Source organism: Periplaneta americana, chromosome 5, assembly GCF_040183065.1.
Source record: "Periplaneta americana isolate PAMFEO1 chromosome 5, P.americana_PAMFEO1_priV1, whole genome shotgun sequence".
Taxonomy (NCBI): domain Eukaryota; kingdom Metazoa; phylum Arthropoda; class Insecta; order Blattodea; family Blattidae; genus Periplaneta; species Periplaneta americana.
Window position 1 is genome coordinate 72755903 of NC_091121.1, and position 26605 is coordinate 72782507.

Sequence of the window (26605 nt, forward strand, 5' to 3'; positions counted from 1 at the left end):
TAAAAATACCAATAGTTTAAGTAGGGTTAAGCTGTATAAATATTTTAGTGTAAATGGAGTGAGTATTCTTAAAGTGTGTAAAAGCAATATAAGTGAATAGTAAACTAACAGAAATGTCAAAAATAGTAATTTCATAATGTTAATATGGTACCCGCCCCCAGAAATTGTGGAAAAAAAATCTGGCAACCTTATCATAAACGGTTCAAGTAGTGATGCAATTAAAAGCAATACACTCAATAATACAAAATAACTGAATTTAATACCATCGTCTCTTAGTTGTTCGAATATATGAGGGTCTTTATAAAAATAAAAAGTAATGCCTCAAATTTTTTTTCTTAGAATACCTTTAATGAAAATTGTTGCAGTTTGGTGACAATGTAAATGAATGTTTCTTCTCCACATAGTATTTTTCTACAATGTTTCCATCACGTTGTACAGCCTTATGCCAGCGTGGGATGAGTGCATGTATTCTATGTTGGTACCAACTCTTGTCCTGCATGCAAAGTCACTTTCTCAATGCATCAATTACGCTCTTGGCATTTTCAAAATGAGTTCCACACAAAACATCTTTAACCCTTCAACCTGATATTTAAAAGTACCAGCGCTCTCTAGTAGAATGAAATTAACATGACATCACTCTTTTATTTATTTTTTCGAAATGGTTAAACATAATACAACCATATGGCAGTAAAAAAAAAGACTCTCTGCAATACACTTGAAAAAACCACATGAAAATATCTCAGATTAAGAACTGTGGCCAGTTTTGTGCAATTGTGCATGATGCATACACGTGTATGTTAAACTGTTACAAAACTAACCTAGAAAGCTGCTTACACATGTATGGTAAACTGGCCTGAGGGGTTAAGAGAGCCGAGAAGGTGGAAGTCTGAGAGTGACAGATCTGGGCTGTAGGGTGATTGGCTCAGCATGGTACAACTCATTTTAGTGTTTCCAGGTTTACAGACTTGTGTGAGGGCATGCACTGTCATGTTGGAGCAACATTTCTGCTGGATTTTTGTCTGGCCAAACTTCCCAGAACGTTTCTTGAATTTGTTCAGGGTGTTGATGTATGCCTGAGTTAATGGTTGCTCCTCTCAGCATCACATCCACAAGAATGACTCCTTCACAATCCCAAAAGATAATAACCATACTTTTCCTGCAAAGGGTGCTGTCTTGAATTTCTTCTTTCTTGGGTTTGAAGATGACGCACCCAAGTTCTGTCACCTGTAACAATCTGGGACAAAAATACCTCCCCTTAAGCTTCCAAGTGCTCTAGCTATTCATAAGAAATGGCTTTCCTCTACAGTTTGTGGTCTACAGTGAGACTTCATGGAACCCATTTTGAGCAGACTTTTGAATATCTGAGAGCCTCAATAACTGAACAAATATTTCCAATGCTTACCGACAGCTGTAGGGCTATTTGCTGTGTTGTTATGTGCCGATCTGCATGAATAATGACATTTGCGTGACTCACCTGATGCCTGAACTCTCTGAGCTCACTGCCAAACAGTGCGCCTGTCAACTGCACTATCATATACTGGACATAAATGTTCTTTTTCGAGAACAAAAATTTCAATTACTGCTCACTGCTTGTAACAGGAGTCTGCAACAATTCACTACAGCTCCGCCATCCGTCGGAATGACTTGCAACTTAGTACATACACGGAAGAAACATCAGATTTCAAGTCCTCAAAAGTGTACTTTTCTATATTTGTTAGTGGTTGAGAAAAAATGTGGGGCTTTACTTTTTGAATGGCCATTGTAGCAATACCTATATGAAGAGTGCCACCTTTCTTTGTGGAAAGAAATCCATCCATACCAACTTATTTTCAGTTTTACGTCGACAGCACAAACATAGTACTACAACATTTATGTGATAGTGCTCATCATATAAGAAGCCACTGAACATAAAGACCATGTAAATGATTGTTCACCCATATGGACAGTAACTTGTGTCAGATGAAGTGTCAACATGGATTCACCAAGAAAGGTGAGTACCTATATGGACAAATATTGAGCTCGGATGAAAGAAAACTGAAGAGCCAATTGGGCCAATTCTCTGAGAGTAGAACAAATTTGAAGATAAATAATGTAAATATTCATTCTTAGGGAGCAAAAAACTGAAATCACTATTTTTTTATTCAAAACTTTATAAAATATGACGAGTTTAATCAAGATTTTTAATTAGGATAACTTTCATTTAAATCATTCCATCCTGTAAATGTAAAATTAAAAATCACAATCCTTAAAATGTTGATTCAAATGCAGAAAATACAATTCCGAGGACCTAAAAACCAGTTTGAGTGTTTCCTTCTTCCTTTAACTAGTCTTCATTTTTTTCATTTGCTTAGCTAGCTTGAAAATTTCACTATATAAAAAAACTGTTCAATAAATAAGTGTTTTATTGTAAGAAAAAAAAGTTTTCAATGTACATAAAATACAGTATCAACATAACTTGTTGTAACACATTCCCTTCAGTGTGTGTGAAACCAAACTATCAGTATAATACAGTAAGTTGTACTTAGAATGTTCACCATTTTCTTAAAAAAAAAAAAAAATCTATTCACATTCTACGAACAACAAATGAGCAGCAACACTTTTCAAGGGCCCAATGAAAGACAACTAATACATGTAAACTCTTACAATATGTTCTCAAGAAAATTTATCTGTTGATACGTTAGCATATGCTCTCACAGCTGAGCTACTGCTTTGCAAGCATGATTTATACGTCATTTTTATGGCATGATAAAAGAATAATCACAAATTCCTTATTTATTTCTATTGTTATAAATTAGAAGTTCTGTAACATTGTCCAACCAAAAGAGCTCTTAAAATTTATTTTAATTTTCTATATTTAAAAGCTGCACATTTCTGTTAGCAAGAAAAACTGAAATAAAAATAACGAAAACATTAAAGCATTTTTCAAAATCTCCATGTTTAATACTGTTATAAATTAATATAAATACAGTTATTTCAGAAACTGCTTCATTCCTGTAAAAGTTAAAGCTTCAAAAAATATTTCATTATTAAATTTTGGAATACAAGGAAGTATTATAAGTTATTACCTTAGCAATGTAGGTCGATACAAAAAAAAAAAATGGACGGATAAAATTAAATTAGAAACAACCTCTATCATGAAAAATGTATAAATTTACTATCATAGCTGTCATTCTAGCATAAACTTTTGGAAACTGTAATGTGTTATAAGCATGTAGTAATGTGCTTAAGCTGTTGAGCTGCAGATATTTTTAAGCACTTCCATTTACATCAGAACAAACCTTAGTGGATGATGTAAAAGAATGTATGTGGAACCGTCTTTTAAGGCATCATTCGTAGTGAAAAATCCACCCAAGAAAGCAGACCTAAGAACAGTACTTAAGTTTCTCTGTGCCAGAAGTAGTCAAAACTATAAAAAGTCTTGGTGAAATCAACATTAACTTTTGTGCAGCAATGAAGAACGAAATACCATGAAACAAATTATTTCACATGTGAAGTAAAGAGCTATTTCTGACAGTTGCTAACAGTTTTATAAATTGTACATTATGTCGTCAGCTTTCCTATGCCAGTGTATGTGATTATAACAATATCGCAATTAACAACATTTGGAAGTGCTGTTGTCTCGTTTACTTTCGCCTCAGCGAAATCTTGTCAAGAAAACGTACTGGAACAGTATAAAAGATGCAGAGTGCATACTAGAGTAAGTTGTAAACAGATTATGCAGATTATGTTTGTCAAGATAAAATAGAAAACAAATTTTGGCAAATATTGTATGAAATATTTCACACTGGAATAAAAGAGCAGTGATTGATTACATTGTGTTTTGAGGCATCATATTTATATTTGTCTTCCAATGGATTCAGAATGCCTTGAGTTCTAGGTTATCTCTGAAAACCTAAAGCACGTACTTAGGGACATTAACAGAAACAGCAAATGTTATCGTATTCATGGTAACGTTTTGGTTTCAAGTGGTACAATAATTATTTTATTCTCATCATCTGCGTGAAGAGTGAGGCCCAACTCTCGGAGGACGGAAGTGTCGACTACTCCTTTTCGTGTCATGCTTGCAATCACAGCTTGATTTTCCAAGTTGTTCTCGCAAAGATTCCTGATTGCCAAGATGACCCACTGGATGATCACTAATGTCTCTGTCAAGGAAAACTATGTTGTGTTCACCTTCCCAAGAGCAAAAAATATTCTTCCTCATGCAGTTCTCAACAAACAATGGGGATATAATTTTAAATTAATTAATAAATATACAGATCATAGTTATGGAAGTCACTGGTTTAACTGAATTGAAACAGAATTTATCAATGAAATAAATAAATAAATAAATAAATAAATAAATAAATAAATAAATAAATAAATAATGTAACAGAGTGCAATGGAAAAGAATGCAATAGAACAGAACAGGACAGGAGAAAACAAAAAGGAATAGATTATAAAAACAATACTGCAGGGCAGCTTGGACAGTCTTCAGCACTTGAACCCAATTCACCTAATCCGTACATTATTTCATTAGGGCAATAGGGCAGGTGTCCATTTTTGCTATTTTCGGATTCTTAATAAGAAAAGGCTTCTCTATCATATCACACAAGCTGGTAGTCCAAATCCCTGTAGTTTACGAGAATTTGTTTGTACAAGATCGGAAATCAATGTCATTATTGGGCGCTAAGGGTGAATGTGGACTTCCAACTTCAGAATTCACAATAATGTTATTTTCATGGACAGTTGTCTAGATAACATGGACAACCACCTATAGAGTCATGTTCATAAGACTGAGTCCACAATCAATTTCATTTCGTTTTTTTTTTTACCTCTCCTGAAAACCTCTTAATTGTTACAACCAGCTTTTTTTCTCTCTCTATGAGTGTGGGAGGAAAAAACATTCCTGTGCACCGCGACCTGAGGTCTATTGTGCACCCCTGGGATGAGTTGCAAGCCCACCAACCTCACCTACACCAAACCGACCTAACTGCCAACACCTTGACGACCAGTCCTGTCATCCTGTCAAATCCATATACCATTCCACACCAACAGCCCTCCCACATTCCCCTCTCAAATGGTCTGAGGTGTAAGCCCCCTCTCCCGTCTCCTCAACGGTCTGAGGTGTAAGCCTCCTCTCCCATTGGGAGGGGAGTGGGTTCCACTGCTGGCCACCAGCTACCATAGCATGACATATCCTCAGAGGCCAGCCGAGAGTCAGTGGCTTCAGAGGGCCGTTGCAGGCGCGATCTGAAAACCAAGTAAAACAACCAGAATGATGAGGAAAGGATGATGAGAGAGGAAAGGAAATGGCGAGAATGAGTGGGGTTCCATATGCCTGTTAAATTTACCTGATATTCATCCATAGGAGTGAGGAAAAACCCCGAAAAAACCTCACCCAGGCATCTCATCCCAAGTAGCGAATCGAACCCCGGCCCGCTGAGTTTGGGAGCAAAGACACTACCACGAGGCCATAGCAGTGGACGACAACCACCCTTAGTGAAATTAGGCTTTGTGTATTCTAAGAGTATTGTGTTCCATCACTAAGCTCATCAGAATCTTCAAGTCGATCCTTTTCAAAACCAGATATCCTTAGTGATGTCTTAAGAGGGTCATTCTATCATCCTTTTATGATGTCTCCGACTTTACATATGTGCACATTTACACAGCCCTGTTAAATACCTTCTCTAAAATCAGTGCTGATTTTGTTTTTACTATTTCTACCACACTTTCAAACTATCACGTCTTCACATGTAAAGTGATTACCAGTACTCTAATGTACAAGGGTCATTTCATAAATAATGCACATGTTGGTAGAACTATGAAGTGGATGAAGCAACACCAGTGCAAATCACGTCAGTTGTAGTTGAAGGCTTGAAGAACAAGCACGTGTGTTCGTTTCGTCCATAGCATATGCTGTGTTTAGGCAACGAGAGCTAGAAATGGAGCCTACACGTCATGTCTTGGGTATTGTCACAATTGAAGATTAAAGATTGAATCTTTAAACGGCAAAAACCCCACAGAAACACACAGTGCTTTGAGTGCAGTTTGTGGTGAATTACAGAGGATCGTAGTACAGTTTCTAGCTGGGCTACTAGTTTTCATGATGGTCGTGTCAGCATAGACCAGGAAGGCCGAAAACATCAACAGATGAACACCACTTGTGGTGAATGATCTTGAAGAAGATCGTCGAGAAACGTGTGAAGAACTTTCAGAAGCTACAGGGGTTCCACCAACTTCAGAATACAGTATTTTGACAAATGATTTGAAGAAGAGAGAAATTTCTGTGCGAATGGTCCCTCACTGTTTGACAGCTGAACAGAAGCAGAAATGCCTAAACATTGCAAACTTGCAGAAACAGATTCGACGCTGAAGGTCAAGCATTTTTTTTATTGTCGCTATTGATGAAACGTGAATTAGATGCTTCGAGCTGTAGTTGAAATCACAGCCAAATGAGTTTTTGCCACAAAGATTTGATCTTAATGTACAATCTTTGCTCTTGAATCGTCACAGTGCCCAAGACCTGTGTAGGCTCCATTTCTAGTCTAGTTATCTGAACACAGAGTAAGCTATGGACAAAACGAATACACGTCCTTCTTCTGTAAGCCTTCAACTGCAACTGACGTAATTTTCATTGGTGTTGCTTCATCCACTTCATAGTTCTACCAACGTGTGCGTTATTTATGAAATGACTCTCATAAGTAAATATTTTAGAACAATTCACTGATGCACTAAAAAAAATGTGATGTTCTCAAATGGACTGCTTAAGGAATGCTCTGAAGAAACTATAACATGTCAGATGAATTCAATGATGACCTTCAAAATGTATCTTACGATTTTAATGTGTGCCTCAAAATCTGTGCTTCAGTGGCTGGTCATGATAATATCTTTGAAAAATATTGGAGTGCAAGAGGTCAAATGACTTTATTGTCAAACGCCTGGCATTAGAAAACAACAACAACAACGATTTTAATGGGCAGGTTGCAGAACAGTACTGAATTGAATTGAAAGAGGAGAAGTGGGAGGAGAAATTTAAAAGGTATGCAAAACGCGTCCTTGCAAGGGGTTCGGGGCTGAAAGAAACTGAATATGTGAGCTCCAAGCCTGTTGGCCACTTGTCTCACTCCAGGTTACGCTGTCACATTGAAGGAGCTCTAGAAAATTTTGAACAGAACAGTATTTAACAGTGACATTTCAAAAACCAATAAAAGCAAGGCAAAATAAACTTGCACGTTATTAAAGACCATTACAAGTTTTAATTTAGGTAAATGTGAAAAAAGGAAGGATAGAAATTGCCCTATTCTCTGATATTATTCGACTTAGTGACAAAGTAATTGATTAGAAATGTGAAAAAAGGAAGGATAGAAATTGCCCTATTCTCTGAAATTATTCGACTTAGTGACAAAGTAATTGATCTGCAAAGCAGACAGCCCTATTAGATATGGAATTTAAATTTCAGACATTTATTAATTCAGAATTTTTATATTTCTCATTCTTTTTTATATCCTGAAACTAATATTAGTTTGTGTAACAAAAGAAAGAGTTGACTTTAATGTGTCTACTTGTTAATGAGTCAAGAACCCTGAATTTTCCAATATGGACTATAAAGGAATGACATTTAAACCGAAAGACACATGCAATAAAAGAAGCTCTGTCCAAGGACTGACTACACAGAAAGGATGTTACGTAACACCGAAAGATCCATGCAGTAATAGTGCATATGGAAGACTGCACTTTGAATGATAAACATGAAGGTAAACATAAAGAATGACGAGTACAAAATGCAAGTACAACAATAACACAAATCAGGATAGAAGGTGCATTACAAAGACTGTTGGAACTAACTGAAAGACATGAAGGCGAGAGACGAACTGATGCCACAAAGAAATAGTAATGACATTAAGTGCTCCATCATTTCCACATTAAAAGACTCATTCAGCATGCCTCATTACAAATTCCAATGCAACTTTAATTCTTAACTTTGCTACCACTGTAACACAATTATATTACTTCATTAAGACTGAAACCTAACTAAAGGGTTTAGAGTAAAATAAAGAAAGAAGCCAGTCTGTGAAACAGACCACAACAATACACCAAGTGTGTTAATTCAGATGTTAGGCAAACTGAAAGCTAAATAGCCTTACTGTTAGAGAAAGGCACAAAAAAGCAATTAACTCACACCTGTATGCTTTGCGTATAGACACCCGTTATTTTAAGGCCTTTAATAGAAAAGAAATTATGAAAAGAAGCTTAAAAAGCAGAGCAAAAGGAAGAGAAACAGATGAAAAACCTGTAGAGGTCATACCATCCGATGCCTTGTCACGAAAAGGATACAAGGATTTCTTGCATCAATGTTGCAGCAATCCAGTAGAACAGGTATACAGTCCAATTCTCGAACCTGAAGAATAGTTTATATTACATAAGTTAAAATATTCACATATACGTGTTAAAAAAAAAAAATCCATTATTTTGAGAGGTGGTAGTATTAATCAAAACAAGCAAAAAAAAAAAAGTATAATAAATATGGGTCCTAAAATTAATATCTTCCGAGATATGAGAACTAGTTCACAACATCATAAGACAAAGAGCTATCAAGATTTTGAGAGATGGTAGTACCGGTAGTCATCAAAACAAGGAAAAAAAGTCTAAAAATATGGGTCCTAAAACTGATATCTTCCGAGATATGAGTATTTGTTCATCAACATCTCAGATGATGTTCAATACATATATATATATATAACAGGCAGGGTGCGAATTAAGATTTTTCTGATGGGGGGGGGGGGATAAAACCCTAGATAGAGAATAACATACACAAAATTATTATTAACCTCATTCGATATGGCTCAAAGCTTGGTCGTACTGAGTTGCTCATCTTCACCTTGATCATAATAATAATTATATCCATGAGCAGGCTTAAGATAAGATGTGTTATCCTTGACAGGGATGTTAATATGAATTTATGAGAGGGGGATAACTTCCAACAGGGTGGAAATCCCCCTATCCCCGCCGTTAATTCTCACCCTGTAAACACTATGTTACTTTAATTTTTCTTCTCCACTCCTCTTTATCTTTCCACTCTCCTTCCAATCCATTTTCCCTCATTGATCTCCTTCTCCTAACATATTCTATCCATGTGGTTTTCGGCTAACCTTTTCTTTCTTTCTTCCAGGGGGAATCCAGCCTAACACTTTCCTAGGTAATCTCTGTTCTGGCATTCTTCTAACATGTCCATACAATTATAGTTGTCTAAATTTCCATCAAGCTTTAAATATTTGGACTTTTTAGCAGTCAACTTTTTTTCAACGAATAGGAAACTGGAGAGGACCAGGAATTACATTTTGGGGTTACCTTCCCCTAAAACAATTACTTTAATCGCAGCTTACGGGCATGTTCTGTCCGGCCTGTTTGGTCCACGGGAGGTATTTAATTTCCCTCCTACCTCTCACAAGTGAGGGGCATTCCCCTATCCGCCACCTGGGGACGCGCCCTCTAGGGGTTACAGGCTCCCCCGAGAGATGTTCAATATGATATCCATTAAAAAAAGAGCATTCAAAATTGTGATAGGTAGTAATATTCATCAAAACAATAAAAAGTCTATTAACAATGTGTCCTAAAATTAATATCTTCCGAAACGATACTTGTTGTTCTTCATCATCATCATCATCATCATCATCATCATCATCATCATCCGAGATGCTCAATGTTATTTCCATATAACAAAAAATTCACTATTCTGAGAAGTGGTAGTGTTTATCAAAACAAGATATACTGTGACAATAATGATTTAAAAACAGCTGTCTTTAACGATACCACCTCTTGCAACAATTACATTTGTAACTCGTTTCATGATTTCAAATTTATTCATTTAAACATACGTAGCATAAACAGAAATTTCCTGGAATTATGTGCATTATTACAAAGCTTCACTCATGATTTCGATGCGATGGAATAGTATTATACTTTAAAAATAGCATTGATATTAGTGTAATAGAAGCTGAAATTGAGCACTGTAATTCATTTCATTTTAAGATTAAGCTTGATAAGAGTGAAATTTTTTTCACCGCCATTTATAGATCCCCTAAAAACAATAAAAATGATTTCATAGACAATTTAGAGCAGTATTTATCCAATTTAGAAGGTTGTCACAACCATATTATTGTTGGAGACATAAACATAGACATATTAGAAAATAGTATAGATTTAATTGGCAGTAAATATATGAATGTTCTCCAAGAATATGGTTTTGTAAATTATTTAAATGCCATCACTAGGCCTTCAATAATTTCTGGCACATGCATCGACCATATATTTCTAAAAACTCAAAATAATTATAGCTTCATTCCTGGCGTTCTATCTAGTGCTATTACCAATCATTATATTGTTTTTAGTTTATTAAAAATGTCTAACAATGAATACAATTCCAGGCCGTATGTTACTCTCTCATCACAAAATATGCAACAAATTAATTATCCTGATTTGATTACAGATTTTCTAAAAGAAACCTGGGAATCGGTCTATAATTGTAATGATGCCAATGCCTGTTTTCAAATTTTCTACAATTTAATCATAAAGTATATAGATAAAAATACTATTATAAACAGTAATCAGAAAATTTCTAATAAATCCAAGAAAATAAAATCCTGGATCACGGCCGGCATTATTAATTCTATTCGTACAAGAGACAAACTTGCTTTAAAAGTTAAAAAGAATCCAAGTAACGTACAACTAAAAATTTACTACAGAGCATATAGAAATATGTTAACTCTTATCATTCGAAAAACGAAAATTAAATATTATGAATCCAAATTTGATAGATACAAAAATGAACCTAAAAAATTCTGGCAAGTTATAAATGAAGCTACAGATGTAAATGTACAAAATAAACAGCCAACCAAGGAGTTAAAAAACGATAAGGGTGAAATATTAAATTGCAGAAAAGAGATTGCAAACGAATTTAATAATTATTTTTCAGAGATAGGACACAAAATTACTTCTAACATTAATAAGTCAAATTTTAACTCTTCTCTACAAAATGAGACACAAGATGAATATTTAGCTTCCTCCATGTTTCTTTTCGCTGTAACTGAAGATGAAATTATTATCTTGGTTAAGAAATTAAAAAATAATGTTGCTCCTGGTATAGATGGAATTAAGAATAATACTTTCAAAATTATTATCAAATATATATTAAAACCCATGGTTCATATTTTTAACTTATGTTTTGTGCAAGGTATATTCCCAGATGTTTTGAAATGTGCCATAGTAATTCCAATATACAAATCTGGAGATAAAAATAATTTAAATAACTATAGACCTATATCTTTACTTCCAACATTTTCCAAATTGCTTGAAAAATGTTTAAAGAATAGATTAATAAATTATTTAGAAAAACATAAAATCCTCTCTAAAAATCAGTTTGGTTTCCGCAATAATATTTCTACTGATGATGCTCTTATTAATGTTACTGGAAAAATTATCAATGAACTAGATATCGGAAACAAATGTTTGGGTATTTTCTTGGATCTACGGAAAGCTTTTGACACTATCAATCATAATTTACTTTTGGACAAACTACATACTATTGAAGTTAGAGGTATAGTTTTAAAATTATTCCAATCATATTTTAGTAACAGAAGGCAAATGACCAAATGACCAAAATTGAAGATCAATTTAGTGAATACAAATATATTGATATAGGTGTAACGCAAGGAACAATTTTGGGACCTATTTTATTTCTAATATATGTTAATGATCTGCTAAATATAAATTTAGAAAAATTTAATGGATCTATATATTCATATGTGGATGATACAGTAGTTATTTTCAGTGGTTTTTCTTGGCAGGAAGCATATAGAAATGCTAATATAGGTGCTAACATTGTTAAAAAATGGCTTAATTCCAACTTCCTTTCTTTAAATATATCTAAATCAACTTTAGTTCCTTTTTCGTTAACAGCTGCCAGTGTTCAAAATTTAAAATTTAGCGATGAATATAGACTAATAATATACAGTGAAAATTGTTTAGATCCCAAAAGTTGTAAATGTCCCCCACTGAAAGAAGCCACGTATGTCAAATATCTGGGTATCATTATTGATCAGAATTTAAAATGGGCTCATCACATTACTTATCTTTGTAAGAGGCTTCGTAAAACAATTTATAAATTCGTTAATCTTCGATGCTACTTATCCACTAGAGTTCTACGAAATGTTTATTCGGCCATTATTCAGTCTATCATTCAATATGGTATAATTGTTTGGGGTAGAAGTACAAAAATTAATCTTAGTCCGTTAAATTTACTACAAAAACGAATAATTAAAATTTGTTTGAAGAAACATTTCGATTATCCAACTAAATTAATTTATTCTGAATTTAATGTATTTAATATTGAACAAATTTATAAGTATACGCTGTTAAAATTTTATCATAAAAATCGTAATAAGTTTGTATTACAGACACACAATTATGACACAAGACGAAATATTAATTCAACATTAGTAGAACCTAAATGTCTCACATCTGCTGGTCTAAAGCATAGCATTAATTTTGGTCCTCGGTTGTACAATGCTTTAACTAAATTACACCCAGAACTTCTAACATGTAACCCACTAACATATAACAAGAAAATTAGAAACGTGTTAATATCTTCAAGTTGATTAAATAAATTTATAGCCTATGTGTATAAATTAATCAACCTATATTATATTTGTATTTTATAATTTTGAAATATATATTAGTCCTACTTTTCACATGTGATATTATTCTTCTCCAGTGTTAATATTATATTAGGCCTATATAATTCCATTGCCGCTGTAATTATATTTTAGTTCCTATTTTATTTTACTTATTTATTTTTATTATTACTATTATTTTTTTTATTTTAATATTATATCTGAACAGCGACCGAGCACGAGCGCTGCTCATTCGGTCTCAAATTTTGTTAATACTACTGTATCTTCTTTTTATATTGCTTGTATTATTTTATTTCTATTTCTCTTGTTTGTTTTGTAATTATATTCTTTATTCTGTATATTTAAATTTAAATAAAAAAAAATAAACAAAAAAAAAGTGTAATAAACATGGGTCCTTAAATTAAATTTTGTTACGAAACAAGGTCTTCGAAAATTGCTATTGTAAGAACAGCATATCTTATTATGTAAGCTTTTCGCTTGCTTCTTATTGGGTATACAGTATCATATCGGAAATGCAGTAAACAAAGGTGTAACAATATGGGTCCTACAATTAACATCTTCCGAAATATGTGTACTTGTTCATCAACATCAGAGGAGGTGATCAATGTCATTTCTAAAAGAAAAAAACGTTCAATATTCTGAGAGATGGTATTCTTCATCAAAACAAGAAAAAAGTTTAACAAACATGGGTCCTTAAATTAAATGTTGTACGAAACAAGAAAGGACTTCGAAATTGGTATTGTAAAAAGAGCACAATATCGTCTAATGTGAGTTCTTTGCTTGTTTCTTATTGGATGTACAGTACTATATCAGAAATGCAGTAAACAAAAGGTAATGATATGTGATTCCCCAAGACGTAGGGCAGAAGGATGAATTATAATAACTGGAAATCACATTGATTTCCTTTCCTATGATGTTGATGAACAAGTACTGATATCAAGATGATATTAATTTTAGAATCCATGTTTATTAGATTGTTTTGTCTTGTTTTCATGAACTACCATGTTTCAAAATATTGAATTCTTTTTTTTTTTTTTACTGAGAATAAGACGTCTTAAAACAGTCAAATTTTAATTCTACTATATTATTCATATCATATAATCGTAGCCGTAACAATAAAGTTATGGAATAGTTCTACATTAGATGTAAAGACAGATGCCATGCCAAATCATATGAATTAAATTAGTTTCCTCTAAATAAAATGAAACGAAGTTCTCATTAAAAATTAAAACAAGTGACACTGTCTTCATTGAAGGTAACACATTAAGGAAAACAATCACCTGCATCTTCGGACTACAACTGTTGCATTAGAATAGCCGGAATATTTTTAAGAATTACAAAACTGAGGAAATAATTTGCAAATAAATATTCAAACTCCAAAGAGTTGCGCTTATGCTGAGATATTTTTTATACACAAGTCCATCATTTTAATATTTCCTTAATAACAGGTTCACTTATAATATGATCAACAATGCACTGTGCATATCCTTCTAGAATCAACACCCTAAAGCTCTAGACCAGGGGTCGTCAGCACAGAGCACGCTGGGGCTAGTCTCTCTTATCCGCGGAAAACGCAATGCACTACGGTGCACTCCGTAGCTGCTAGCAGGTGTGCTCTCTATCTCTCCCTGTTGCACGACAGTGCACACGGAACAGCACCGCGTACCCTTTGCACATTTCAGCGAGTGCTGACAACCACTGCTCTAGACCATTCTGTCAACTCAAGACACTGCCCAATACTCATCGTATAGAGGTGAATCTACATCACATCAAAGATGGTGATGGTGGTAGTGGTGGTGGGGATGATGGTGGTGGTGATGGGGGTGGTGATGGTGGTGGTGGTGACAACGACATTGATGATGTGGTGGAATGATAGTGAGAGAATCGTAAGTGTTCCATGAAAACTTTGCTGCAATATTGTTCGTCCACCAATTCGTCAGAATTTCAACCAAAATCTTCAATGTATAAAGCGCACACTAACAGTTAATACTTCTCAGTTCAAACAAGAGAGCTGTTCAATAATGAATGATCATGATATTTTTTATGACATCATACTTCCATTTATCCTTCAAATGTTGGTCTTTCTCAAAGTAATTCCCAATACTTGCAGTGCACTTATCCAGCCTTTTTTCTAGTCTTCAAAGATAAACCATTTTTGGATAGGTCCTTCAGTATCGCCTAACAGCTTTCACACCTTGTTTTGAAGACTGGAAGTGTCTCCCAAGAAGTATTCCTTCAAATTTAGGAACAGAAAAAAAAAATTGTTTCAAGTCTGGACTTATGGAGAATGAGATATGTCATAGCAACATTTGGAATGTAGGACAGTGCATTATCACGACATAAAGTCCACTATAGTCCACTGTAGTCTATTCAGTTGTTGTTTTTCACGAGAAGATCTTCAGTATACTTTTGCAGTATTGTCCTGCCATAGTTGTGTGTGCTGGTACAACATACTGAGAAACCATTCCATGAATGTAAAAAGTAAGAAAATCATGACCTTCCCTTCTATGACCTTAGGTGTTAGTGATGATGGAAATTTCCACACAGGACCAAAATAATGCAGTCAAGTCTTAGCTCCCCTCACTTTCCTCCATTAACATCCTTTTCAGCTCCATACAAATCTGTATGCGAAACTCGAATTGTTCAAGAATAAACAGTCCTGAAACTCACAGTGCACTTACACGTGTCAAGTGCTGTTTCTCCTCCTCCATCCATTACTGATGTATGAAGAATGGCACTTAATGAAATGATCAGAATCTCTGACTGTTTTCTTGATGTTATTCGTCTCTTCCATCACAATTTCAGCAGCAGAGTTAATGTTTACATTTGTAAAAGCTATGGCTGAAGCCTCAGAACTAGTGTTTTTTGATCATGGTTTCCTTCCATCAATGAACAGTTAGTACCACTTAGGAGCAATATGACAGAACAGATTTCCCACAAATAAACTGAACGATATTATTCTTACATAACAGAGTTGGAGTTCTATTAATTATATAACACCAAACATAAACTTTAAATTAAAAATCGTGCAAGTAAACAATACTTATCATTCATTATTGAACAACGACATTAAGATACATGGATCATATGCGGAGAGAAAGGCACAACATAGGAAAGATTTGAGAAAGCCGAGTTTGCAGTGAAGGACCTGTCCTTGGACAGAACACTATGAATGAATGAATACTGAACAACCTATGTATTTATGAAATATTATTTATCATCTTCAATCTTTATGTAAGCTTATGTGTATAAATTCCACGAAACAACGCTTTTTCAGTTGAATTAGATTTCTTGTTGGCTTGTGTGGCAGGCTTTCTATTAGTATCCTGTTATCTTAAATCTTAAGTTACATACATGACAATCTAAAATTCAACTTATTCTGTGATAATATCAGTAACAAGTTCAAGAACGATTTCATGCCTGAAAGTGTTCACTCAATACTTTTAAGAATTACAAATCTTATTGACCGAAATTTGTATACTATGAAGAGTCACACTCACAAATGATAACCTGGAGGTTCAATGTGGCTTTCATATAAACCAGCCATGAGTCCCTATCCTAAGCAATATTAATCCAGTCCCTAGCATCATATCCAAAGTCCCTCAAATCCATCCATTTTAATATTATCCTCCTATCTATGTCCCAGCCTCCCCAAAGATCTTTTCTAGCTGGGTCAAAATAGGCTACATGGCTATTAATATTTTTTCTAACAAATACAAAAAAATATATGTAGTGTTTATATTAAAAGAAGAGCAAACTGAAAACAAAGCATCTGGGAACAAAGTCATTTTACATCCTACAGTATGTCAAAATCCCGTAATCGATTTTAAAAGGTAGTTCTTCTTCTTTTTTTTTTACCATGTGTATGACACTTACAAAAAAATCCATTGAAACCTTTGCAGTTTGGAGGCGTGATTTACGATTGTCTGCTACATGTTAATATGGTGCATGTTGATGAACATGTTTTACTTCTCTGGCGACATTCTTGCTAAGGATTCCGTTATTTAAAAAGCTCTGCACTGACCTATATGTAAAGACGGAATATCAGTCATATTTTCTTGACAGCTACAGCCCAAATATTCATTGACGAGAATAATACCAGAGTTGGGTGCGACAAAGTAGTGTGATTTATTGCAAAGCAGTCACACATTCCAATTATCTCTGCTCTTCCTTGTTCTGTGGCAAACTTGTTACACACAAATAAAGCAAACCATAAATCAGAGGATTATTTCTCGTAATATATGCTCAAAATACGTGACATGCATGGAACTAGAAGTTTCCTACTTAACATAAATATGAAGGAGACTCCAGTACGGTACTGACCTTATACAAGCTTTACTAGGATACCAGGCTTTGCTGACTCATGACGAAAGTTGCAGAGCAAAGAATATTTTTAGTTCTTGTATAAAATATCTTGCTTCAATAAAATACTCACTGCAACATTAATATTCGGTAAATTAATCATATGATTCAATTAGATGTCCAATTCGATTAAATTAATCATAAGCTTCAATAAGATTTGCAGTGACTGAAAGCCTAGATCATATACCCAGATTGCTCGGTCTTAGAGGCTTTGACGATAATTTTTGTCAGGTTTACTATGCTGCCATCTAGTTGTTACATAAGGAGCTACGTCATAAATCCCATTTGAATTGCATTAGTGACTGTACTGACATCTCGTGTCAGTTTATGGCAGACGGGTGGCGATCCTGGCAGTTGTTCTCTTCAAACCAATTTTAACATAGGGATGAGCAATTTGTTACATATGTGATCTGGGATGAAAGTAATCATACATTCCATTAAGATCTCGAATGACTCAAATGAATATTTCAATTTCTGTCACCAGTTACTTTGTTAAATTAGTCTTATGTTTCAGTAAGATGTTCAATTATTAAATTTAATTTATCATACGTTCTATTATCATCTTGAATGACTCAAATTAATAGTTAAGATCTCAAATTAATATTTCAATAATGCCTCCAATTTCTCGATTATGTTTCAATAAGATCTCCAATGATTCGATTACATAACTCATACATTCCATTAAGATAATGAATGGCTCAATATTTCAATAATGTGAACAGTTCCTCTAATAAATTCATAACATTCTTTTTAAATAAGTTATCTGATGATTAGATTACATTTATTAGATGTTCTATTAAGAATACTGATCGCGAATAAATGCTACTATGGATTGCTAAGACATTTTAAATCCAAATTACTTACCTTTAAATATAAATGTAAATTATACAAAACATTGGTAAGGCCAGTGTTAATATATGGTTGTGAAACTTGGATCCTGTCTCAATCTGACATCAATAAATTGGGCTCGTTTGAAAAAAAGATATTGCGCAAAATATACGGACTCATAAATAAAGGGGGAGAATGGAGAAGTAAACACAATCATGAGCTGTACCAACTTTATGGGTATCCAGACATTGTTACAGCCATAAAAATCGCAAGATTGCGTTGGGCTGGACATGTATACAGAATGGATAATAGTGAAATCCCTAAGAGAGTCATGGAGTATAAACTGGAAGAAAGAAGAAGTGTTGGATGGATGGAATAATTGAAGACTTGAGGAAGCTTAGAGTTAAGAGCTGGTGGATGGTGGCAAGAAAGAGGGAGTCGTGGAGGAAAATCATTAAGGAGGCCGAGACCCGAACAGGGCTGTAGTGCACATGATGATGATGATGATGATGATGATGATGATGATGACATGTTCTATTACGATCTCGAATAACTCAAATAATGTTACAATAATGTCTCCAGTTGCTTGATTGAATAAGTAATATTTTAATAATGTTTTGAATGACTGACTAATTTAATCGTATATTTCAATATAGCTCAAGTTAATGACCAAATTACGCAAATACCTAAATTAAACATAACCTATATTTCAATATGGGGTCAAATGACTCGATTAATCGTGTTTCAATAATGTCATAAATAAATGACTAAATATCTTTCAATAGGTCTCGCATGACCAACTGACTAATTAAACAGATGTTTCAGTCTCGTATGTACAGGAATGAAGTGAAAAGTCACGATGTGCTAATCAGTATTGCAGATACTGTAGTTTCATGGTCCTGTGGGTGTCCAGACACCACGAATTCATATACATAGTTGGCTTATGCTAGAAACACATAGGATATTAAGTAAAGTAGCAAATTAATGTAACTCTCTTTTACAAGTACTTCTAATTGCACAAGCAACATAATTATTTTCGATACTAGAATTATAACTGCTGACACAACTAACCTCATTCTGGTTGCCAAGATGTTTCCAGCAGAGGTTACCGAGTATCTGCACTAAACTGCTCTTGAAACCAAAAGCAGGATGCTCCAATATATCCAAGTTCTGATCGGAAATTGACAGGGAAGCCAATTTCTGTATAGCTGAGAAATGATTCTCATCCAACTTTCCGAGACTATGTATACTTCTTAACAGCACTAAAATAAAACAAAATAACGTGATTTGCATCATTCATGTTGGAGTACGATAGCAAGTTTGAGATGAAAACAACTTTATAAATCTTGGAAAAAGCTAAGAAAAATTTCAGAACTCCATTAATATTATAAGTACAAAGAAATATTCTGAAGAAGGCAGTATATAGCATAAATCTATATATATATAATTTGAACTGGTAATGGATATTACGGGAAAACGGCTGAACGGATTTTAATAAATGACCCCTCACTTTGAAGCTTGGAACCCAAAGTTTTTTGGAAAAATTGTAATTTTTAGTGAAATGTAAATTTTCCTACATCATTTTCCTATTTTCTAAAATCCATCTGTTGTCAGTTTTGAGAAATAGGTAATGGCCCTTTCAGAATAAAACAAAACAAAACACAAATACATTACAATAAACAATATCACACGAAGGCTATGACCTGCAGGATTGCTGCCATATTTAGAGTTCAGATGAATGCCAATATGTCGATCTTCATTTGTGTAACTTTTTCTGAACGTTTCTGTAATATTGGTTATTAAAAACTTAAGACTTACTAAAAAGATTTTATGGTGTGTAATTTTGTGAATACAGCTGTCTGCGTATTGGATATTAAAAACTACAAAACTTAAGAATGTTTGATGACATTATCATTAAAAATGAAATAATATTTTAGTGAATGTCATGATGTATTTGTCACCAATTATACAGATTAATGCTTTATTGATGATATAAAAGTGAAACCTTTTGGGGTTATATAAGTAGGCGTAGGGAATATCTGAAGTTAGATCTTCATTTCTATAATATTTACTGAGTGACGGCTATATAGCAGTCTATACAAAACTTACGTAAGATAACAATATTGTTATTAAAGTGAAATCTTTGTATAGTTATTAATCAAGTGGTATGGGTCTTTTCCATATATTTAATGGCGGTGTGGTATAGATATTTAAAGCTGAAACTTAGAATTTATAAAACAGTTATGCTACTGGTTGTTCTTTATGGTTGTGAAACTTGGATTTTCACTTTGAGAGAGAAACAGAGATTAAGGGTGTTCGAAAATAAGATACTTAGGAAAATATTTGGGGCTAAGAGGGATGAAGTTATAGGAGAATGGAGAAAGTTACATAACGCAGAACTACACGCATTGTATTCTTCACCTAACATAACTAGGAACATTAAATCCAGACATTTGAGATGGCAGCACATGTAGCACGTATAGGTTAATCTAGAAATGGTATAGAGTGTTAGTTGGAAGACCTGAAGGGAAAAGACCTTGAGGGAGACAGACGTAGATGGGAGGATAATATTAAAATCGATTTGAGAGAGGTGGGATATGAAGGTAGAGACTAGATTAATCTTGCTTAGGATAGGGACCGATAGTGGGCTTATGTGAGGGCGGCAATGAACTGCCGGGTGCCTTAAAAGCCATTTGTAAGTAAGTGATATAGATATTTATATGCGCGATTCTCTTTTGTATTGTCTAGAGGAAGTGCAAAAATTATAATACCTAAGGAAAGACCAAAAGGTACTACATTCTGATAAAGTAAGAGATCTACAAAATGTTGTAGTGTCCCGATCACTTTAGCAAGATCTCTTGGCAGGATAAAATGATTCTACCCTCTACATTTCAAGGTAGTTCACGAAACATGCAGCAAATATACTAAGACATTAGGCCTATGTCTATTGTTGGAAAGCATGGCAAACCTGATATTTTCTTAATTATCACAATCCACAATGACCTGAAATAGCTACTGCTTCACTCCCACATGAAAAACCGACTGATCATCCTGACAGTGTTACTTGCGTTTTCGCATTGAAACTCAAGATCTGAAGATGTAATAGTAGGCCTAATAGTACAGGTTCAATAAAAAGTATTTAGCATAAAGAAAACCATTCAGAGGCATATGTTTCTTTATTATGGAAGCAAATAACTTCCAAAATGTCTGGTATTGTTCATTGGAAATAAATTTGAAAAATTTTAATTTGAATTGTAATGAACTTAGTTTGCAGCATTCGCTGCACAAGCCACTAGTAAAACATAATTTAAATCAAAGACTTATTCAATACTATGTAACACTTCGAAAAATAATTTTCGTTTTTTAAATTTTAAATTTATTCAAAATAAAAACACTTTTACATTCGTAAAAAATTAATTTGCTTGTTACTTAAATGTTATACATTTCATTTCCTTACAAATTGTTGATATCATTTAGAAGTTAATTCCTTGCTTATTGAATTTTACTTGTCAATTTCTGTACCAAAAATGGTTTTGATTTTGCAAGTTCATATAGCTTTTATTCATGACATGACACTGAATACATTTTCAAGTGAGTCACGCAACTGCCTATATTAATTTATACTCCAGTAAAGAAATATTAATTACCATGTTTAGCAACTGGGCCATAAACAACATTTTCCTGATCTCTGACCAGCATATTCACCAGATATCAACCCAGAAGTTATTTACTTATAGGGCTATTTTAAAAGAAAACGTTCTATTAAGTCATCTATACTGAGTATGCAACTTTAGTGTGCATCAATAATTAATCAATCTCCCATAGCATTATCAGTCGATTATACTTTCAAAATATAGAGATCATTTTCCCATCCTTCTTAAGGTACGGTCACATGTCGCTACTTTTGCAGCACTGCAGTACAAAAAACTGCGCAACTCTTGTACTGCGATGTGTGAACAACGGTGCAACCCGAAAAGTAGCGGCTGCCGAACCTGCTGCCCACTACTTTTCCATGTTGCGCGCAGCTTAAAAGTAGCGATGTGTGAATAGGGTTCTCAGGGTTGCAGCCGCAGCATTTTTGATATCGGTTTTGTTGAAACTTTTGCTGCGGTTGCAACCAGTGTTACCACCCAAATGTGCCAATGATACTTTTATTGTTTGGATATATTTTGATGTTAAATGTGATGAAAATAAATTATTTGTAACAGGTATTAAATACACAACACAGTCTGAGCATAATTGCTGATGATATATTTCATTTTTTAAATTTTCCGTAGCGTAGTTCCAAACAGAAGGGTTGCCAACATTGATTACGTGAATATACTGTTGGTTATCACTTAAGTATATAGGAAAATTTTAAAGCTTTATAGTAAAAATAATGTCAATTTCTGAATACTAGATACGACAGAAAAGCAAATAGTAGATAAGGGAGCTTTCACATGAGTTTCTTAATAATGCGAACATAACCACAAAATGTATATTGAGAAGTCAATACGGAGATGGAAACCTGCAGCATGACTGCGGCTGAAAAAGTAGCGCCTTGTGTGTGAACAGACTTGCAACCTCCAGTTGCAACTTTTGCAGCACTCAGGTTGCGCAGCACGAAAAGTAGTGTGCAGCACGCTGTTTTTGGCTTACGTGTGAACACGACACGCAGCTTTTGCAGCTGCAGTACAAAAGTTGTGCTGCAAAAGTAGCAATGTGTGACTGTACCATTAGCTTTCACCAATCCCTGACCTATTCCAGCACTACCTAGGTAGAGCAGTAGATATGCAGCATTAATATTTTTCAGCTATCCTGATTCAGCCCTTATTCCTAAATTCAGAACCTGGTTAACTTACTATCATGTAGCTGGCAAATTATTATAGTGTCTTTTATTTATATTTTCAATTTCTACATTTTTGGTATCTCTGTGTAAGGTCTACTATTAAGTACTCGTAATTTTTACTTGCATTATGTTTAAGCCACATTAATTTTATCTGTAACTTTTCATTAAATATTTGTATTTTTGTGTTTGGTATTTGACTATTTTGAGTTGAATTTGAGAGTTATACCTAGGGAAAATTAATTGAAGTTCTATAATGAATTGTTTATTTCTGTTATATACAACATCGGCCACAATATAAAAAAAGAAACAGTAGGGACAACTAGCCCAATTCGTGGGAACGAGTTCTGAGTGTGCATGTCACGAAACAGAGTCTAATATCTGAATCTCCACCAGATGCTGCATCTGTATAAGGAAGCTGACATAAAATTTACACGCTTTGACCAATATCTGCCAAAGTTCGCATATTTAGCCTTCATAACCAGAACATAGGCTACATTAAAATTGAACAAATGGACGTTAAAATGACTTTTTTAAGTAAAAAGTAAACATAAATACGATCAAATGTATACCTATAATATTAAAATTTCTATAGATCTAGATTCATTTTCCGGGCTGAGAAGCCATGGTCTGTTGGTTGGTTTTCTACCAGACGTTTCGTCTGCAACTGCGGCAGACATCTTCAGTGGAGTGGTATCCGAGGTCGCATGCTCCGGATTTGCTGAGGTCATCCAAGGACAAACGAGATAAGCTGCTGTCCGCCGGAGTTTACAGGATTCCGTGTTTGTGTGGGAAGGTCTACATTGGTACTACACAGCGGAGCGTCAGGACGAGACTGACAGAACATAATAGGAATTGCCGCCTAGGACAGATCGACAAATGGGCAGTGGCAGCACATGCCTATCAAGAGGGCGATCACAACATACGATTCAAGGACACGGACATCTTGAGCACGACGACGCACTTCTTCCCCCGTCTACATAGAGAAGCGATCGAAATCTATAAACATGACAACAACTTTAATCGCAAGGAAAAAGGCGTAAAGCTAAACAAGTGTTGGTACCCGGTCCTAAACAGAACAGATAAGAAGCCACTACAACAAAAGGACGGAACCCAGAACAGGAGCAGCGAACAAAGCGGTGCAGACCGCAGCGACGACAGGCCTCGGCCCGCTAGTTGCACTATAAATACTCCCGCACAACCAGCCACAGAATCAGTTGCCTCAGGTACGCCGAGAAGAGTTTTGCGACCTCGGATACCACTCCACTGAAGATGTCTGCCGCAGTTGCAGACAAAACGTCTGGTAGAGAACCAACCAACAGACCATGGCCTCTCAGCCCGGAAAATGAATCTAGATCTATAGACTCCGGCCGTGAAAGCCTACACTATAAGATTAAAATTTCTGTTCTTGTTCTAGGTTAGACTACAATTATTAAATTGTTCCTTAATTGAAGACAGCAAGAACTTATTAGCATTGATCATCTGATACATATATATATATATATATATATATATATATATATATTTATTTATTTATTTTCCCCCCTGTTTTGAAGTATGGAATAATGAAGAAATTTTCAAATCTTCAATGCCCAGTTTCAGGCGGTTCAGGTTCAACCATACGGAAAAACATTCGTGCCTCACAGTTTGAAGAGTTATAAAATATTATAATGAAATTTATTGTAAATAATAATTGTGGGCTAATTAAGTAATTATAATGTTTAGTATATAACAAACATGTCAAAGTAGTTGTTTTAGCCTTTCCTTTCCATTTTATGTAAACCCTCTTTTAAGGGAAACCCCTATTCAGGAAAAAAAAAAAAAAGGTAATCCCTCAGAGATTCCTTAAAAAAAGGGGTTCTATTGTACTTACTTGCACAGGTGATCAGAAGAGATTTATCACTCTGTAGCTCAGATCGATAGTCACTGCAAGCAGAGGCAGTTGCCAAGAGCTGAAGCTGTTTCGATACTTCCGCTGGTTCCAGACTCTCTACATCAGTCTTGCAAGTCTTGAGAATACAGTCAGAGCGAACTTTGAACTGTTCTGACAGGAATTTAACAGAGCTAACAGGAATCTGGGTAGTAGAGTCAGTAGAAATTATGGAATGCAAAGCTTCCAGCAAAAAGAGCTGATGTGTATTATCAAGTTTTCCATACATCATTGGTAAATATCCTTCTTTAGACAATAAAAGTTCAATAGTGAACATCCTGAAATGGAATAAAATAAATACAGTATTATTTGTAATTAGTTAAATTCCATGCTGAGGCAGGACTCTTCATTTTTAATTAACTTCTAGAATGAGACTAGAGTCTACTAAAACTGAGTCTTTTCCAAGGGCAGAAAGCGTGGGCACTATACGCCTGCCTCAATACACTTCAGTACTTTTACACAAACTTCAACTTTTCTTAGTCTATACCATATTTCATCGCATAATCGTCGCATTCTTATTACTTTTTTTTTTTTTTTTGGCGTGAAAATATATGGTGCGACCATCATGTGAAGAATAATTTAAAATGGTAAGAATTGGTTGCATCAACTTTCAGTGACCAACTTCCATGTAACAGGGGAGTGTGAGAGCAAGCAGGGTCAAGTTGCGAGATTTGTAGCAGAAGTGGAAGGAGAGAGAAACTGGTACTAGGGTGCGATGCTGGAACTGTTACATGAATAATGCCTTAAAAAATAAAAATTACGTGTTATTGAATTAAAAACGCTTTTTTATAATAATAATCCGTGGCACTACAACCCGTGAAGGGCCTAGACTGACCAGCCGGCTGCTGGCCTCACGCCTATATGCCGAAGCAGAGGTAGACGATCATCCAACCAGAATGGAGGTGTCGTGTGATTAGCATGATGATCTTCCCAGCTGTCATAGCTGGCTTTAAAAACGCTTTTTTATTGACTGAAAACATTCACAGTATTGTTGAATCACATATATTGAAACATCTGATACACTGAAGTGATATCCACAGGACCAGACCACAGAAAGATAACTGGTCTAGGTCTAAAAATAGTATTTGAACACTAGTAAACAGCCACCACTCATAACCAACAATTGTACTGAACTGAAGGCATTTCTGGCTATTTGGCATGATGCTAACATCTCGCACCCCACTCCATTCACTTTCGTCAGCTGCCATTACTGTTTCTCGCACATTCAACCTTGAGCGTAAAGATACTTTATGGTATTTTGAATCGTAAAGACTGTTTAACAAAAGTGCACCTATGTAAGTAAAGTATGACTTAATGAGCTAGCATCTTTTATTTTACACTTAACGGGCTACACAACAATTTCATTTAACATCTCACTCACCGCCTTCTTTTTTCACCATTCATTAAATAGTGACAGCTCCTTATAATATCGATCTCACGATTTTCCTGGTATAGCTCTTTGGCTTGCTTGTTCTGCTTCTACCAATATTTCGTTAGAAATTTCAATGCAATCCGTTTCTATAAATTAATCTCAGACAAAACCATTTGTAGTAAACACCTGTTTTATTTTCCTACCATAGTAACCGATTATGATGTTTTCTCAATCATATAGTAACTGATTAAGATGTTTCTGAATTATTTTATCTACAAATTCTCAATAATTTCTGTTTCAACAACATGGAAAATACAATTATTAATTTATTTTCTCTTAAGATATACAATTCAAAATACCATAAAACATTGTATAATATACAACCATTATAAGAACTCAACATGCTCGCATGTTAAGTTCTACATAATGGCCTTGTCAGCATTTCATATATTGTGTATCTATTTCTATATATTATATCTATTTTATCTTATATCTTTGTCTTTGTATAATATAAATATGATTTTTATTGTCATACACATTTAATGTAATACGTGTATTTTATGTCATAATTACGTATACATTATATGTAACTATTTGTACAGAGCTATAATATGTAT

At 34.5% G+C, this 26605-nt stretch overlaps 1 protein-coding gene across 2 annotated transcripts in view; it reads right to left on the bottom strand.

Moving 5' to 3' along the window:
* Positions 1–2384: 2384 nt before the first annotated feature.
* Positions 2385–26605, bottom strand: part of LOC138699822 (ataxin-10) — a 31453-nt gene continuing 7232 nt past the window's right edge. The window contains exons 4-7 of one of the 2 annotated variants that reach the window (XM_069826006.1): positions 24560–24894; positions 18933–19123; positions 8317–8380; positions 2385–4136 (exon numbers count right to left, since the gene is read on the bottom strand). In XM_069826006.1, coding sequence (XP_069682107.1) covers positions 3943–4136; positions 8317–8380; positions 18933–19123; positions 24560–24894 — 784 coding nt within the window. In that variant the 3' untranslated portion in view covers positions 2385–3942. Of the gene's footprint in view, positions 4137–5106; positions 5233–8287; positions 8381–18932; positions 19124–24559; positions 24895–26605 lie in introns of those variants that run through there. The other variant, XM_069826007.1, reaches the window with a different exon arrangement.